This window comes from Eptatretus burgeri, chromosome 13 (genome assembly GCF_056783735.1).
Source record: "Eptatretus burgeri isolate ZD-2024b chromosome 13, Ebu_testis_v1, whole genome shotgun sequence".
Taxonomy (NCBI): domain Eukaryota; kingdom Metazoa; phylum Chordata; class Myxini; order Myxiniformes; family Myxinidae; genus Eptatretus; species Eptatretus burgeri.
In genome coordinates this window covers 20,986,258-21,004,318 of record NC_140973.1, presented here as the reverse complement: position 1 = coordinate 21,004,318, position 18,061 = coordinate 20,986,258, and the positions used below count along the sequence as shown (strand labels likewise).

Sequence of the window (18,061 nt, the reverse complement as noted above, 5' to 3'; positions counted from 1 at the left end):
AGTCCGGCCGAACGTATGCAACTTTTGATTGCTCATGCTAGTTCCTCTTGTGATGTTACCAGAGTCCAGATGTCATTTTGAGAACAAGGACCAGCTTATTAAGTTTCAGCAGGAAATGGCCTTCTGTCATCCTGCAGCCCTGTTGTAGTTGTGCTTCCTTAATTAATGCTGTACTTGTATCTCTGTAAAGCATACCGACTTGATTGATGTGCTAATTACCATTGGAATTGAAATCGGCCGCATTCAGATACCATATCCACCAGATGATCAGTCCACCATGGTGGTTTTTCTGTTGCGGCTTTCGCTGAATTTGATCTCCAAGCACCGACCTTCGGTGGGCATTACCGCGTTGTGTTTACCAAAAGGAATTGGCTGTTCAGGATGTGATCTTGAACCATTGATTAGTTTTGATTTTTGTCAGGTAAAACGAGGACCTTGTTTTGAATGACAAATTCATAGCTGTGCTGCTGCACCTGATGCTTTGCAGGACCATGTGGTGGGGAAAATGTCTCCAGAAATACCTTGGAAACGGAGCAAAAGGCCAGTAGCAGAAAATGCTAAAGAAAGACCTCTTTTAGCAGGTAATCTTGTAAACTATTAATTTATCGGTTCTGTGGTGTTCCGCACAAAATTGCACAAGTATCAGAACGGTGGTTTATTTCTTGGTTAATCGTTTTGTGTTCCTGTACATCTTTCCTCAGGTTCAGTAAGCCAGCTCCTCGATCCAATGCTGGACTCGAGCCGGCTCCCAGAGCTCACCAGGTATGAATGTGAAGTGAATGCACCTCTCGCTTCTGTTCGCTCACTTCTCCAAGGAGAAGAGCTCACGAGAGCTCTGGACCAGCTCTCATGATGATGGCTGTCAAAAGAGGCTGCAGGATGACAAAAGGCCATTATTTCCCCCTCTACGTTTTTCTTCCTTTCTCTCTTGCTCTCCCCATCACCACAAACTTAAGTGAGAGTTGAGGTGTATTCGCTACGCTGTGGAGGCCGATTTAGTTTGGTTTGAAAGGAGGGAATCAACATCAACACAGCTCTCCACTCTTAGGAACGATCCTCCATTTTTATCTACAGCTTTGAAAAATAACAAGACAATTTATCTTGATGTTGGTTCGTTGAATGTTTTTTTTTAAACCTGTTTTCTCAATTATTTTAAAGCATCGATTTCCTTTCCAGATAAGAGTTTTATTTTCTGCGATCTCTGGCCATTACTCCATTCATGCTGTTATGATGTAGTGGTATCTGGAAAATAGTTTCTTTTGCTAAACAAACTTTCTCCCTTAAAAATTGTGCCTGCTCTGAGTGTGCCGTTTGAAAGCAGGTTTATGTCGGTAAATCTGTTTGTACGGTTATGGCTTTTCCGGAATGTGCTCTCCAGACCCTTTCTCATTCTGATCCTTCAAAACAAACGATAAGATCGCTATGGGTCGATTGTGCTCTCATACACACAGTGGGTAAAGACAAAGCTTTGAACCCCAAGCTAGCAGTACACAATGTAGACCACATGTAAAACGTTTGGCTACCTCCTTATCATCATCATCATTAATATTGTAAAAAATATGCTTTCTTATTATTCATTTGCACAACTTCCACTGTTGCTTTCATCCTATCTTCTGATAAAATGTTTGTGTCCGTTATTGATTAAGCATCATTTCGTTTTATTGAAGTAATTTCGGACCCCACTATTCGCTGAGACCCCGCATATTCACGATTGATAAAATGTGACCTACTTCTGCATTCATGGCCCTGTGCTTCATATATTCGTTATTTTTTTTTTCACTGGTGTATTTGCTTGTTTTCATGGGATTTTAGATTTTCCCTTCTGAATCATGAACCGCTGGGAACCTATCCCCCTTTTTCCCATTGAAACAATGTCGCGACATTTGAGGATTCGAAATTCACGGCATTTTCTCCCAGGAACGTATCCCCTGCAATTAGCGGGGTGGGACAGTATATCAGTAATTTGTACAAATTAGCACCTACGTGAATGATGGGATTTGTGGAAGTAATCTTGAAATTCAATACGAAACACATTTTTGCCATTAATTGTCAAAGAATGTCCTTTTTAAAAATTTCAGATGGCCCAACGAAATCAGGAATAGATTAAAATATTAACATCATAAAGTTTCTGCACTCCTGCTACCCTAAAACCCCAAAACAAGCCTCTCTTGCTTAAGTTTGTGTATCGTAGTGGGTCACGTGGTCTCTGCATCACCCGGCAGGTGAATGTAAAGAGGAAAACTTGTTTTTGTGTCAATCCAGGCTCGTGGGATTTGATGACTAGGAAAAGAAGGATAACAAAGAAAGTATCAAATTGATGGTGTTTATCAAGTCTCTTTTTCAATTTTCACGCAATGGATAAAATGAAGGAAGCATCGTCCTATGAGCAGGTAGCACTGGGAGTACAAAGAGAGAACCGCTCTGTGATCCCTAACACCTTGGAAACTAAAAGTCTGGAAATTGTAGAAAATGTCAAACTTGCCAAGCTTCCCCACCATCAGTTCATAGCTTTCCTCACCTTGCTGTTTAATGAGCCTTGATCTTGCAAAGAGGAAAAACAATAGAGAAAATCTGGACCATTAGGGTCATTTGGTATTTATTTGTCTTTGCTTGGTGACTGCACAGTTGGAGAAATTATGATTACTTAACCCGTAACCAACTGTGATCCAGCCCCTACCTCCTCCACCGCCCTTAGTATTCCCCCATTTAATGCCAGTGACATCGCACCAACATTATGCTTTGAAGGCGTTTGTCATCGACTTTTGATTGTGAGGGAATTTTGCAGAAAAAGTTAAAATTTAGTATGATTTGCAAGACATCTGCTTCTTACCTATCCTTGTGAAGTTGTTAAGTAACAGATATATACTCCTCCCATGCTCTTCTCACTGAAGAAAGCTGCATAAAGTAACCATGAAAACTCCATAAGGCAATCCATTTTATTTTTTTATGATTGGGTCTTGTTATTCATTTATATGTTGACTGCTATTGACATTGCACGTGGTGCGTACTTGGGAGCTTCGGTGACACGTGTTTCTGTCTAGGCTGTTGATCATAACTCGCCAATTTGTGATGAAACCGGTCCGACGCTGAGGGTTGTGTGTAGCATTAGGATTCTCATGTATCCACTACTTGTGAATATCTGCAGCTGTAGAGGAACTCGGGTAGAGTTTGAAACAGCAAAGGGCTTACCTTGTGTAGCTTTTCTTGGTTGCTTTATGCAACTTCTTCGGCTGGAAGGGCATCGGAGGAGTTAATTTATTTATAATCCTAGCCACCTGGGGTAATTGATTAGGTGAGTGCTGATTGGTTATTCTCTCCAATTACGGATGAGACGTGATTGGGCCGATATAATCTCAAAGCATGCGGAAAGTCGTGAATTTGAATAATAATTTTCATTCCCTCTCCAAGGGTTTTATCAATTCCATCTAGGCATCACGAGTGTCTATTTCCATAATTTTGTTCGCAGTGAGAGAGTTTGTTCTCTCATTAGCACAGGCTAGTCGTATTCTGGTGCGCACAAGTCAAACATAATTTTGACGCTTAAACGAGGTGTTTCATCCATATTTTATGTTGGAAAAGTTGGGCATTCGATGAGGAATCTTGTTGTGTTGGAAGAAATAGCTCTTGTTTGAGCATGCACTACTAGCGGCTTGTTTTCACAGGCCACATGAGCAAATAGGTGCAATAGGAAAGGCTATTATATTATAACTAGCAGGTACCCACGGAAATTCCGTGTCCCTCCTGTTCACTCGTCGCACTCTGTCTCTCTGTCGCCAGCAGTCAGGCCACACCGGCCCTCGGCCATTACCGGTCTCCATCAAATTATGCTAATGTGTGATGAGTGTGAAGTCACAGTCAAACAATGTCCAATTCACAATCTCATGTGATATGTTCTCCAGAAATTCTGTGGAATTGCCACTCTCAAGTGATTGTGAGTGGTCTAATTGTGTTAATAAATGATCCTAAATTCATTATCATATTCGTGATGCATAAATACAACGTTTAAATTAATTATGACGAAACAACGTTCAGTTCACAATCTCGTGAGATTTTATGGGGCAGATGAGTAGACGTGCATTATATAGAAGATTGTATATGTCAAATTTTCAATCGGTTAAATGTACTATACTCTTTATGGAGTGTCAGTGTTGCCAAGGCAACCTCTTGGCAACTTATGATTGGTGCTTTGCTGTTGTTTTCCCAGCAGTCAGTCAGGGCAGGAATTTGGAATTTGTTCAGGATGCTGGTGATATCTCACCTAGCTTTTGTGAAAGATTCCAAGGGATCTTTAACTTCTGCCAACAACCAGTGCTTGCAGCCTGGTATTCCTTGATGTTCTTCCAATGGATGGCACATATAATAAACCATTATCCTGCCTGTGGACCATCGGGGTGACAGTTTATTGTGAGGCCTGGATTTAAACCCAGACGAGACGGCTCAAAGACAAGCACACATACCTCGAGGCTATCCTGCCAGCCATCAAATTGTATTGCAAAAGGTAAATAGTTTTAATTAGTCCACACAAAGTATCATCCAACTGGTTAAAGATTTTACATTTATGTACATATACACACACCTTTTGTTTTCAATCAAAGTAAAATTAACAGTTTTATTATGTTTATTGATCATTTCCATGTTCGATCCACAATACCACAACTTTAAATTGCCAGGTGCTGATTTGGTCTGAGTTGCAGGCGTCTAATTTCGGCCTTTTTCTACTTTTAGTATGTAAAACTAGGGAGGGAATTTGTTGATTCCTCTTTGCACGTTAATTCTTCTTTTATATTAAGATCCATGATGTTTCAAACTTTTCATGTATAGTTGGGCATTCGTAATCATGCCTTTCAAGTGTTGTTCATTTTCGCACATTAATCCCATCTTGTCATGTCATGGCTTATTTTGACCATACATGTGTTAACTTCTCAATGATTAGAACTGCCTAATTGCTTCATCATCCTTTTGTGTTTTGAAGGTGAGCTCAGGAGTTAGGGGTTGTGGGGGTGGAGGGGGGCAGGGAAGGAGAGGGGAGTAAATTTCAATGTCGAAATGAAACATTTTTAATACAATGTCTGTGATGTTGCAAAACGTCTGCATCTTTTAAAGAAACTCTCTTGCTTGCCCTCTTGTGCTTGGTTCAAAAATAGCATACTGCTACACTTTTAAAATAAAGATACATTTTCACATGTTTGTGTGTTTTTATTTTATACCAATTTATCTGCAAAATAATTAAATGTACTGTTATGGATGTCGTGCTGTGGCGGTGTCGTTAATCTACCTCAACCCCACCTCCTTCAAATTCCCTGCTTTCCTTCCTGAAAGTCCCTGTAATGTCCATCTTGTATACCCCATGTTCCCCGCCCCATCCTTCTCCATTCACAGATCTCGTAATGTCTCTGTTACCCACTGTTTTGTCCTTACCTCTCACGCCCCTCTTGTCTCATGCCCCCCTTGCTGTGTGTTGTGTGTTAACTCTCATACATGCCTCGACAATGTATACAAAAAAACAAACTTTTCATAGCTGTCAATCCCAAATACTTGAATATCCTGTTTAGTTGTAATAACAACTGTATGCACAAACACTATCATAAATACATGCACACACCTTCCACTGCTATTCTTGATTAACTAGCTTTGAGGGTTAATTTTATAAAACAGGGATGTGCCTTTCATTTAAGGGTGGGGAGGGGTGTTATTGACTGGGAAAATCCATCTTGTTTAATTCATGCAAAGCTTCCTCTTCATCTGTATGAAAAATTCAATGAAGCTTGAACAGGGAAAAGATGAGTGCTTGGATACCGAACTGGTGATAAACTGCCACCCTGGTGTCTCACGTGACAATGTCTATTAATCACGTACTCTTGAAATGTACCTCTTACACCCTTCAGATCTGTTGGAGTTTGAAAGACCACTGAGACATGAAAAACCTTTAGACCTTTACACCCCTTAGGGCTTAGACCCTTTATACCTTTCACACCTTTTCAGATCTTTCATATGCAATTGATGACCTTTCATCGATCTATAATTCCAGCAGTGTGTGTGTGTGTGTGTGTGTGTGTGTGTGTGTGTGTGTGTGTGTGTGTGTGTGTGTGTGTGTGTGTGTGTGTGTGTGTGTGTGTGTGTGTGTGTGTGTGTGTGTGTGTGTGTGTGTGTGTGTCTGTGACCGCTGTTTCTCGACAACCACTGGTCTGATCTAATTGAAACTTGCCAGATATATTGCTGGGGACCTGAGGATGTGCCTTTTCAGGGTTTGATATTAATCGGACAAGTGCTTCCCAGGTTATGGCCATTTTTTATCAACCAATGACAGGAAGCGTTGCTGCGGAGCCGTGGTCGATGGGGGAGAGAAACTCGGCCGCGTTCGCCATTACGGGTTTCTTCTCTTCGCTTCTCTTCTCTTCTCTTCTCTTGTCTTGTCTTGTCTTGTCTTGTCTTGTCTTGTCTTGTCTTGTCTTGTCTTGTCTTGTCTTGTCTTGTCTTGTCTTGTCTTTTCGTGTTTTTCCTTGCGAAAAGGCAAAATACGTTGGCGCTAATTGAATAATTGGCCATTAAAAGCCTCCGCATTCTTGCCCTGGACGAGGAAACAAGGAAGAAGCGCCATTTCATCAGCGATGTTCTTTATGAAGAGGTGCTAATGAGATAAAGGTATGTACATTGAGACGATTTTTATTATTATTTATTTATTGAATAAAAATTGTTCCAAAAATAATTTATCAAAAAAAGTGCACAACTTTTTTTTGTTTCCAATTGTCAAAACGCTGTGGCCTTTGGAAGTGTTAAGGAATTCAGCTCCACTCAACATGCTTGCCAACGAAATACATCTCAATTTGGTGTTAAAAACGATTCACAACGACGGGTTTCCTTACTTATTGCTCTGCAGTCTGCATTCAACCCCTTCATTTGTCATCTAATTGACCTAATTTCATCTATCTATAATTCCAGCAATTGTGTGTGTGTGTGTGTGTGTGTGTGTGTGTGTGTGTGTGTGTGTGTGTGTGTGTGTGTGTGTGTGTGTGTGTGTGTGTGTGTGTGTGTGTCTGTGTGTGAGACCGCTGTTTCTCGACAACCACTGGTCCGATCTAATTTAAACTTGCCAGCTATATTGCTGGGGACCTGTGGATGTGCCTTTTCAAGATTTGATATTAATCGGACAAGTGATTCCCAAGTTATGGCCATTTATTTACCAACCAATGACAGGACACGTGCTGTGTAGGCATGGCCGATGCGCCATTTAGTTACCAATCACAGGACATGTTGCTGTGTAGGCCGGTGCACGGCCGGCCGACGATGACGTCACGTGCCGTGCTGGTTACGATGGGGATCGATCGGTGCCTTAGTTACCGTGGGGTAGGAGTGCCAATGGTAAATGGCAGCGAATGTCATGGCAAGCAAAGACAGGGAGGTAAACTTGATTTTAATTAACTCTGTGTGTAAGTATCACAGCAGTTGTTACTTCAATGCAAGCGATAATTCGTGGAATGATGTGAACATTCCGTACGGGCACGCAGTACTTTTGGATAGTGATGACTTACTGTATTCTAATAATTTCTCGATTTCTTATCCGCATTTATAGATAAACACAATGCCCCAATCCAGTCGTCGTTTATGAGAGCGAAGGAATGGCCTGTGTGGTTGTTTGAAAGTTGTTTTTTTTTTTTGCATGTACGGCCACGCACATATGGGCACGCGAGAGCGAAGGAACGGCCTGTGTGGTTGTTGTTTCTGGCACGCGGTTTGAAAGTTTTTTTGTATGTACGGCCACGCACGTACGGGCACGCACGTACGGCCACGCACGTACGGCCACGCACGTACGGCCACGCGAGAGCGAAGGAACGGCCTGTGTGTTTGTTTCTGGCAAGCGGTTATAAAGTATATATATGTATATGTGTATATATATATATATATATATATATATAATTTTTCTTTTTGCACGTACAGCCACGCACGTGAAAGCGAAGGAACGGCTTGTGTGGTTGTTGTTTCTGGCACGCGGTTTGGGTTTTTTTGCGGGGTGGGGCAGGGGGGAGGGTTTGCACGTACGGCCACGCATCTACGGGCATGCACTAGTTTAGTAAATCCTCCCATTTATTTGCCAAACAAAACAAGCAGATCAAAGTGTCGTAAGAGTTTATCCATTTACTTTTTCAACCCAACCTCGTAGTTCCAGCGATCGAGCTCAAGTGATGGTGCGAAGTAAAGACAGCCAATGTAGTTTCAGGAGGATCGTAAAGAGGTGAACGAGTCCCTTTTTATTTCGTATGCAGCACATGGCTACTGGTTGCATCAGTGTGTCTGTGCCTTTGATGCAGTGCCCCCCTCTAGGCGAGAGCAGGAATTTGTAACATGAGGGTCTCGGAGTAAGTTGGTCCCCTCGAGGTGTTGTGTCCATGGTCCTCCAGTGTTAGGACATGCTTTTGCACTCACCAACCCAACTATGGCAGGTGGAGCTCTTAAACCATGGTAGGCAGTCCACCGAGGAGAAGGAAACTGATTGCAAATCCTCCTGCTGCCTTGTTGGGTATGTCTCTTTCGACAAAGGCTAGGTCGACTGCTGACACTGTGGTGGTGTCTGGAGGGGCATCTGGCCATAAAAGCATGCCTCAAGCATTCCTTTTGGCGACATGGGGACCTGACTTTGTGCTTCGTCTCTGGCACTGTAGCCAATCTCCCTGGATATGGCCGCAAGATAAAACTTGATCGAAGATTGCAGCGAAGGATTGTTCGAAGGGTGGAGAAAGCACCTCATTCAACTGCCAAACAGATTCAAGCTGACCTTCAGACACAAGGTACGACAGTTTCGACTCACATTATCTGTCACCAACTCAATGAAAGGGGATTCGATGGTAAGAGACCCAGGAGGACCCCACTGCTGAGAGACGCACACAAGAAAGCCTGACTGCAGTTTTTCAAAACACACCTGAACAAGCCAAAATCCTTCTGGGAGAATGTCCTGTGGACAGATGAGACCAAATTAGAGCTTTGTGGTAAAGCACATCATCTCTGTTTACAGAAAACAAAATTATGCCTTCAAAGAAAAGAACACCTTCCCTACAGTCAAACATGGAGGAGGTTCAGTGATGTTTTGGGATTGTTGTGCTACCTCTGGCATTGGGTGCCTTGAATGTGTGCATGGCATCATGAAATCAGAAGATTACCAAGGAGGCATTTTGGAATGCAATGTTCAACCCAGTGTCAGAAAGCTGGGTCTCGGTAGAAGGTCATCTTGCAGCAGGACAATGACCCCAAACACACTTCAAAAAGCACCCAGGAATGGTTCAAGACAAAACGCTAGACTGTTCTGAAGTGGCCAGCAATGCGTCCAGATCTAAATCCGATTGAACACCTGTGGGGAGATCTGAAAACAGCAGTTGAGAGAAGGCACCCTTCAAATCTGGGAGAACTGGAGCAGTTTGCAGAAGTAGAGTGGGCCAAACTGTCAGTAGAGAGGTCGAGGAAGCTCATTCATGGCCATAGGAAGCGCTTGACTGCAGTTATTTTGTCCAAAGGTGCTGCCAAATATTAAGTCTCGGGTGTCAATAATTTTGTCAATGCCATTTCTTTAATTTTCTGATTTAAAAGAACATGTTACGTTCTGAATCAGAGCCTGGTGTTGGCGCAGTGGTTAGGGGAGCGGCTTGGGATCCGAAAGGTCCTGAGTTCAAGCCCCGTTGGGCCACTGAATTAATACACCAGGGGGTTGACTCAGCCTGTCATCCTTCTGAGGTCGGCGAAATGAGTACCAGTGTACTGGGCCGGTGTATACCCTTGGTTAAAATAGGTGTACCATATCCCTGTGTCGTAAGAGGCGACCAGGGTTGCGTCAGGAAGGGCATCCGGCATAAAACATGTGCCAAATCACGATGCGGATCATACGGATGATCCGCTGTGGCGACCCCTAAAGGGAGCAGCCGAAAGAAGAAGAAGTTAAGTTCTGAATCAAAAATAAAGGTTCTGTAATATTACCAGTGAAATAAAGAATTGTGGAGACCAAATAGTTCTGTCAATTTCAACTTATTTTTCGAGAAAATTGTGAGTTATTTGAAAAAAGTGCATGGGTTCCAACATTTTTGGCCAAGACTGTACATGGTGGTGGAAAAATGACGTGTATATGGCGATTCAAGAAAAAAGAAAATTGTTTAGGATTTGGAAAAAGGGAGGGGATAAGGAGGAATACTTAGTGGCTAAATGTAGGGCAAGAAGGGAAGTTTACAAGGCTAAAAAATTAAAACAGGATTCACTTTCAGATGTGATAAATAATGCAGATATTAGAGGGGAGATATTTAGGATAGCAAAGCAAATGATCGGTCAAAATAAGGATCTTATCGGAGAACATTGTGTGAAGGATGATATGGTAAATGTACTGGTCGACCATGGGGAGATTACAAACGCTTGGAGGAGTTACTATGAGTACATTCTAAATGAGGAGTTTCCTTGGAACAGGGATATTCTGGAGCCAGTCGAGCCGGCGTCGGGCCCACCACCTGAAATAAAGAATGAATGGGTGAAGAAAGCCATCGATGAAATGAAGAATGGTAAAACGGTGAGCAGCACTGGTATCGTCACAGAAATGATGAAGGCATCTGGTGATATTAGAGTGAATTTAATCACTAAATTGGTTAATGCAATTTCAAGGGAGACATCTGTCCCAGATGATCGGTTGAAGAGTGTAATGGTAAATATTTTTAAAGGGAAGGGTGATGCCTTAGTTCAGAGCTACTGTAGGTGTCTGAAGCTGCTGGACCATGGAATGAAAGTGGTAGAGAGTTATGGATAAATTGATGACAGAGTGTTAATATACATGGAATGCAATTTGGTTTCATGCCAGGAAGGGGCATGATAGTTGGCAATTTTTATAGTTCGGCAATTACAGGAAAAATATCTGGGGAAGAATAGACAACTGTACTTTATGTTTGTGGATTTGGAGAAGGTGGTTGATTGGTTGCCTCAGGAAGTGGTACAATGGTCCATGAGAAAGTTACGTGTTGAGGATTGGTTAATTAGTGTAGCCATGGCAATGTATGATGGTTCAAAAACCTCTGTTCGGGTAAATGGAGTGCAGAGTGAGGATTTTGATGTGAAAGTCGATGTTCATTAGGGTTCAGTGTTGAGCCCAATCCTGTTCATCATGGTTCTTGAAGCTACATCACAGGAATTTAGAGGAGGCTCACCTTGGGAACTCCTGTCTGCTGATGACCTGGTGCTGATAGCCGACAGTGTGGAAGAGGTAATGAGTAAATATACAGGATGGAAGGAGGGTATGGAGGCCAGAGGACTGAAAGTGAATGCAGGGGAAATTAAAGTACTGATTAGTGGTATGGGAGAAGGAAGTGTGGAAAAAAGAGGGAGGTGGCCCTGTGCTGTCTGTAGAAAATGTGTTGGTAACAATTCAATATTGTGTAAATCCTGCAACTGTTGGGTGCACAAGAGTTGTTGTGGCATCAATGGTAGACTGCAGGTGGCACCTGACTTCAAATGTGCCATTGCACAAACAAGTGATTCCAGTTGGAGCGGAAAGGTTAGTTTATGGGGATACATCTCTGGAACATGGAGATAAATTCTGGTGCCTTGGTGATATGATTAGTGCAGGTGGTGGTGTGGAGGCAGCAGTGAATGCAAGAATTAGAAGTGGCTGGAGGAAGTTTAGGGAGTTGTTACCCCCTATTGACATCGAGAGGGACCAATCTCTGATTAAAGGGAAAACTTTATACAGCTTGCGTTAGAAGCGTGATGATGTGTGGCAGTGAAACATGGGTGATCAAAAAGGAGGATGAACGGAGGTGTGAACGAAATGAAATGAGAATGGTGAGGTGGATGTGTGATGTGACACTGAAGGAGAGGAAATCAAATATGGAATTAAGAGATAGGTGAGGTAGTTAGGTATAGAAAGCATTAGTGAGGTTATGCGTCGAGGTCTGTTGAAATGGTTTGGACATGTGGAAAGGATGTGGCCGAGTGGTTGTGTGAGGAGGTGTATAAATATTAATGTGAATGGAAGGAGAGATAGAGGCCGTCCGAGGAAAACATGGGATGTGTTGCTGAGAGATGATCTTAGAGTTAAAGACCTAACAAGGTGGCAAACCAGGGATCATGCATCCTGGAAAGCAGCCATAAGGTGAACCACGGCTTACACATGTAAGCATGGAAACGGCTGTAAAACGACGATGATGATGATGGTGCTGGCGAAAGCTCACCGAAACTTCGCAAAGGACATTGTGGGATCTTTAGCACCCACAAACATGCCAGCAGACTGGACATCCAGTTTAACGTCCATCCGAAGGACGGCGCACATATTGATAAATCTCCATGTCTGTGAAACACCGTGAAGACAGTTTATAGCTGGGTCGGGATTCGAACCAACGCCACATAGCTCGGAGGCGAGTACACGTACCCCCGGGTCAAGGAGTCAGGCCATCCTGGCAGCACAAATAAAATGGGTGGTGATGGGAAGTGTCTTTAAAATATATGTATTGTTGCGGTTGTGGAAATTCGCAAACCACCATTCAGGTCCCATAGGTGAGATATCTCTGTAAGTACATGTGTAGTTAGCCCAAACCCGTTGTTTAGAGGGAATAAATGTGATTCATTCGGGCTGCGACCCTTTGAGATAGCCGTTTTTCTGTTCTATCTTTATTTTGAACCAACCACGTCTCAACCGCCATCACACAACAACCACCAACCACAATTCCGCTTCACAACAACAACAACGCCAACAGCTACGGTCTTTACCTTCACAACTCGCTCCCGCAAACATCGCATCACCGCCATTCCGAACGGCACCATGGCCATAAACCACCACCATAAACCCTCCACCACCTTCACCTCTCTCGTTCTGCGGCCATTCCCGCACCACCTGTGAGCACGGAGCGTCAGGCTGTCCTGTGCTCGTTCGGGACGCGCGCCGAGCCGCGAGTGCAAAATGCGGCCTTTCCGAGGAGAATTCGGATCAGGAATGCGACACGCCCACTTCTGATCCGTCCAATCAGCAAGCGCAGGGCGGTTTGGCCCCGCCTCCAGGCGCGTCGGTGTAGAATCGAGATATGCAAATTCTAGGATCAGGGGAGGTTCACGCCCCTTTTTCTCCGTCCAATGGGCGAGCGTGGCTCCACCCCGAGCTCGTTCTGATCCAGAAATTTGCATATGGGTTCTCCTGCCGGCCTATAAAGCGCCGAGCGCGGAGCGAATTTGGGTCGAGTCGGTTTGGGTCGAGTCGGTCTCGGCAGTCGGTCTTGGCAGAGTAGGTCTCAGCAGAGTCGGTTTGGGCAGAGTCGGTTTGAGTAGAGTCGGATTGGGCAGAGTCGGCCTCAGAAGAGCGGAGAGTGTTTTGGGCAGAGTCGGGTTGGAGCGCAGAGTGGAGTCGGGAGGCGAGGGCGAGCAGATGGTTTGCTGCAGTCGGCTGAGGAGAATTGGGGAAGAGACCGAGGAGCTCGGGTCCGAGGCAAGGAAGTCGGCGACGAGGTCGCGGTAGAATCGCTCGTCGCGGGACCCAAGCAAGCCAGCTATCCTCTTTCCCAAGAGCATCAACAATTTCCCCCCCCCTTTTTCCCCGCGCTGAGATCTTGCGAAAAGGGGGCCCCGTTCCCACTCCACTCCAAGCAGTGCCAACGAAACCCGCGAAGGAGCACGAAGTCGGGGCACCGCCGCGCTGCCACATTTGCGGCTCATCACAAAGCCACGGGTAGGATCCACCCGGTCTCGCGGACCTGACCGCTCTTTCAGGTCCCGCGCAAATATTGGCCCACAGGCCCCGTCTGCCCCCTTGTCTTTGAGGGTGGCCCTTTTCTTTTGTTTCTGTATAAACGTGTGTGTGTGGCGCCAGTCTGGTGAAGTAAAACTGTGTAAGTTTTGCCGTGTGTACGCGTAGTCGGTTGTAGATCTGCATTGTTGTGTTTCTTTTGTTGCAATTGCTTTATGTGCATAATTGTTTTAATTGTATATGTGTGCTTTCCGTGTGCCGCGGAATAAATGTGCATCATGTTGAACTGTTTTGCCGTTTCGCTTCGTCTTTTCTTTAATTGAATCTCCATCTTGCTTCACGTAAAGGGTTGGTAGTGGGCTTAATACGCCCGATAATTAATCGGAACCGTCAAGGCCGATAACACCGCTCGGTTATCCCGATAATACGGAACGAGTCGCTTAAGTGGCCCGTGTCCGGGGTCGACCTGCGGCGAGGTGCGATCGCCTGGTCTGCCCTCCGCGTGGGTACTTAGGTAGGTCGAGTTTGGCGAACAACCCTATCCCACGCGGGTGGCCGATTGGCACGATCGTGGTGAGGCCGAAAGGCCCACCCGTGACTAGCTCCCGGCGTTAGTCCAAGAGGGTCACGACGGAATTGTCCGTCCGGTGGGCGACGTGCCGCGATTCGAGTCACGTGGCCGTTCGCACGCCGGCGGGCGCGAATTCGCAACACGTGTCAGGTCGTGGGACACAAACCCACCCCCCTCCTCGCGGCACTGGTGTCGGAGAGCGGGAAAACGGGCTCTCCTGTCTCCAGCTAAATTCACGGGAATCGGTCCAGGGGTGAGAGGAGCGAACCCCGATTCCCTCTAAATTACGAGCGATTTAAATTAACCCGTTACGAGAAATAAGATGGCGTCTCAAGGCGAGCGGGAGCCGGGGGTATTAGAGATGGATTTAGAATGTGTAGAATCCATGGTCCAGGATGAAATCCCCGTGCAGGAAATGTTGGGTGTGCAGGAACACGAACTCCCCCAACTGAACCCAGAGCCCGAAATGGGTGCGGCGGCGGCCGCGGTGTATGACACCTCCCCTCCCCCTCTCCGCCAAAACCCCCCAATCCTTGCTGAATCGGCTCAGCTGAGTGCGCCCGACATGGCCCAGCTATGTGCCATGCTGGCAGGAATCAGTGGGGACATGCACGAAATGAAAACGAAAATGGATGGAAATACGCAACAAATGCACGAAATGAAAACGAAAATGGATGGGAATACGCAACAAATGCATGAAATGAAAACGAAAATGGATACGAATACACAACAAATGAATGAAATAAAAACAAATGTGTGCAGGATGAATAATCAAATGAATGCGAATTTACAACAGGTGAAGAACGGAATGAAGGAAGAAATGAAAGAACTGCGGGGTGAGACGCAGAACATGGGCCGAAGCCTGCAGGCGGGCATGAAGGCAATAACCAGGGAGCTCAAAATGGCGACGCCACGTGTAGGAGCGAACGAGCTGGAAGGGAGTGCAATGGCTGTCAGGCCCGCGGTGGAGGCGGGTAAGGAGAAAATAATTCGGGGGACGTGTTGGGCGAGAAGTGTGACGGTGACCGAGAGGGAAAAACTAATGAGGGTGACGGAGACGTGCATGAGGGAGATAAGACACGAGGTGAAAGGAATTGGGAGGGAGAGAAAAGAACAATTTAGACGGAAAGCAAGGATGAGGTACGTGGAGATCGTGAAAGAGCAAGGAGTGAAAAACAGGGAAGGACGGGAGCGACTTAAGGAGAAAGCAAGGTTGACCTACGTAAAGATAAGGGAAAGACACCAGAAAGAAGCAGAGACCAAGAGACACGAGCAGACAACAGAAACTAATAAATGTACAGAGACACGGGAGATGGGAACGATAGAGGGAAGACGACACGATGAAGACGGGGTTAGTGACGAGCACACACACAGAGTTAGTGGAGGACGATGAGGGTGAGCTCGCGGAGCATGTAGGGACCCAGTGCGAGCAGCGGGATGCCCTCCTCCAGGATCGAGGGGAGGGAGTATGCCCCCTTGAAGCGAGTCACGACCAGGTGGGTTCGGTCGTGCTTTGCGAGGTCGAGAGGAGGAGTGCTGTGGACAGGTGCACGGAAAGCTTGGGGGGTATAGAGGCCCCGGACCCCCTTGTGGGGACACGAATCCCCAGTGTAGTTGTCCCGGTGTGTGTGATGTCGAGGTGTGTGTTCACGAGTGTGGCGAAATGCGTGCTGCAACGCACGCATAGCGCGGGTGCAAGGGCGTGTGTGAGAGCGACCGGGTGGGTGACAAAGACCCCGTGTGTGGATGAGACCCCAGGTATGAGTGCGCCCCCGTGTGTGAATGGTGTGTTTGCGAGTGTGCCGGAGTGCGTGCTTCCCAGCACGCCGTGTGTAAAAGGGGCACCGCAAGTGGAAGAGGCTGTGTGTGAGTGAAACGGCCAGTATGAATGGAGCACCACGTGTGAGTGGAGCCGCGTGTGCGCCAGAAACGGCACGCGTGTGCGAAGCACGGTGTGTGTGAGGGAGATGTCGGTCGGCATGTGCGAACATGCAGCCGCGTCTCCCGGTGTGAATGTGAATATAATGGAGTGGAGAGTGAGCGTCGTAACACGCAGGTGTGCGTGGGTGGAATTGCGACGACAACGACAATTGAGAGACAAAGGCCGGATAGCGGCCGTAGATGTTTTGAGAACCGCGCCGGGTTCACCCAGCAGCGAGCGCGAGGTCCGTGCTGTGCAAAGCACGAGGCCGCCACGTGCTCGCTTGCGGGAGTGAAGCCCGGTCCGGAAACGAGCGCGGTGAATGTTACCGATCCCGCGACGGACAAAGTTAAGGCAGGATTATGGATTTGGACTGGATGGGTTCTCCACGCAGGCGGGTGTGTTAAGCTCCAACGGGCAGAGCACATGTGTCCGCGTGGGGAACCCCTCGAGACGTGAGGCTTGTTTTTTTTTATGCGCTGGGTGACGTCATGGCTGCGTGTATGGTTGGAATCCGGCAGGAGGGTGAATCCCTGCCGGATGATACTGTCCAAGAGGGACGAGGGACGCGAACAGCTGCCATGACGTCACGCCAAAGGTGCGCGGCTGTGAATTACCGCGCTGGTGCGCAGGTTGTGAGTTTCCGCGCTGGTGCTGCGCGATGAAAAAAAACAAAAAAAAAAAAACAGCAAGCCTCGCTTTCGGGTGAACAGGATTCCTGGGCAAGGGGTGGATAATCCCCTTGGCCTGGGCACAGGATGACACCAGCTAGGGGGAAGGGTTAGCTTAGCTAGACCAGCTCCATGGGGCAGGGGTAAGTCCTCATGGGGCCCGTGGAATGGATTCGTCAGAGGGATTGTAGCCAGATTTAGGTTGGGAAATAAAATGATTTATTTGGAGACAGTGACAGACTTTGGATGTGTAGAGGGGACGTAGATTAGCTACGTAGTGTTAAATGGAACGTGCTACCAGTATAAGGGACGACGTGGAAGCACGAGATAGTTAGGGGAGGTAGTGAGAAGAATGGCAGTGTTCAGCGATGTGTGAGTTGTGAGACGTGAAAACAAGTACATGATGAGTGAGTGAGGCCAGCGGGTCTGTGTGAGTGGAGCGAATGGGGAACGCATGGTGCGATGAGTGATTGGGGGGAGGAGTAACTCCCGCCCAAGGGACCCTGGGGTCAGAGTAGAGTGAGTTAGTGGGTTAGTCAAATTAACAAAAATGGAAGTCGTTTTGCTGTTGGTGGGAATGTAGGCTCGAAACCCATTTGGAGGGGTGCAGGAGCCCTGTTGACGGGCTGGGAGCGTGGCTGCGAAAGGTGAGTATCGCTGAGTGGGTACCCCAGGCACCAGGCTAGTCAGCCGTAGTAGGCCAAGGGCCCATGGGGGGCCGGGATAGCGTAGTGGGCACGGGTGCGCCCGCACGGTGTGGGGGCCCGAGGCGCCATTAGCCGCGTGGGCAGTGTTGTGGGCACGGGTGACCCTCGGAAAGGGGCCCGGGAAGCCAGCCTGCCACGTGTGCGTTTCAGGGGAGGTGCCATGGGGGGCACTCCCCGGTGTGTCAGGAGCTGGTAGGCTCGGAGGCAGTGTAGTGCCCGGGGGTGCCATAGCTGGAGATTCGGCAGAGGGTAGTGCCTGCCAAGGGGAGCCACGCGTCCCAGCCATGAGACCGTGTGAGGGCACGGAAAGAAAATTGGGGGGAAAGGCCCAAAATTGTGAGGACACCAACACAGGCGACGGGAATCTGGGTTGTGAGAACCAATAGTTTAAACGAGAGGCGCTTGTTGAAAGCCCCGGGGTAGTTTAAAGGTTAATGGTTAGGGTAGATTAGGAAGTGTACCCCTCCGTACCATCCATCCCTTCGCTCTCGTTGTGGGCCG

The 18,061-nt window shown here is 46.8% G+C and overlaps 1 protein-coding gene across 4 annotated transcripts in view; it reads left to right on the top strand.

The window, feature by feature from the left end:
- LOC147014024 (hypoxia-inducible factor 1-alpha-like) overlaps positions 1 to 5,183 on the top strand; it is a 58,752-nt gene extending 53,569 nt beyond the window's left edge. For all 4 annotated transcript variants that reach the window (XM_085851592.1, XM_085851591.1, XM_085851593.1 and 1 more), the window contains exons 15-16: positions 488 to 581; positions 702 to 5,183. In XM_085851592.1, coding sequence (XP_085707718.1) covers positions 488 to 581; positions 702 to 853 — 246 coding nt within the window. In that variant the 3' untranslated portion in view covers positions 854 to 5,183. The remainder of the gene's footprint in view (positions 1 to 487; positions 582 to 701) is intronic.
- Positions 5,184 to 18,061: the final 12,878 nt, after the last annotated feature.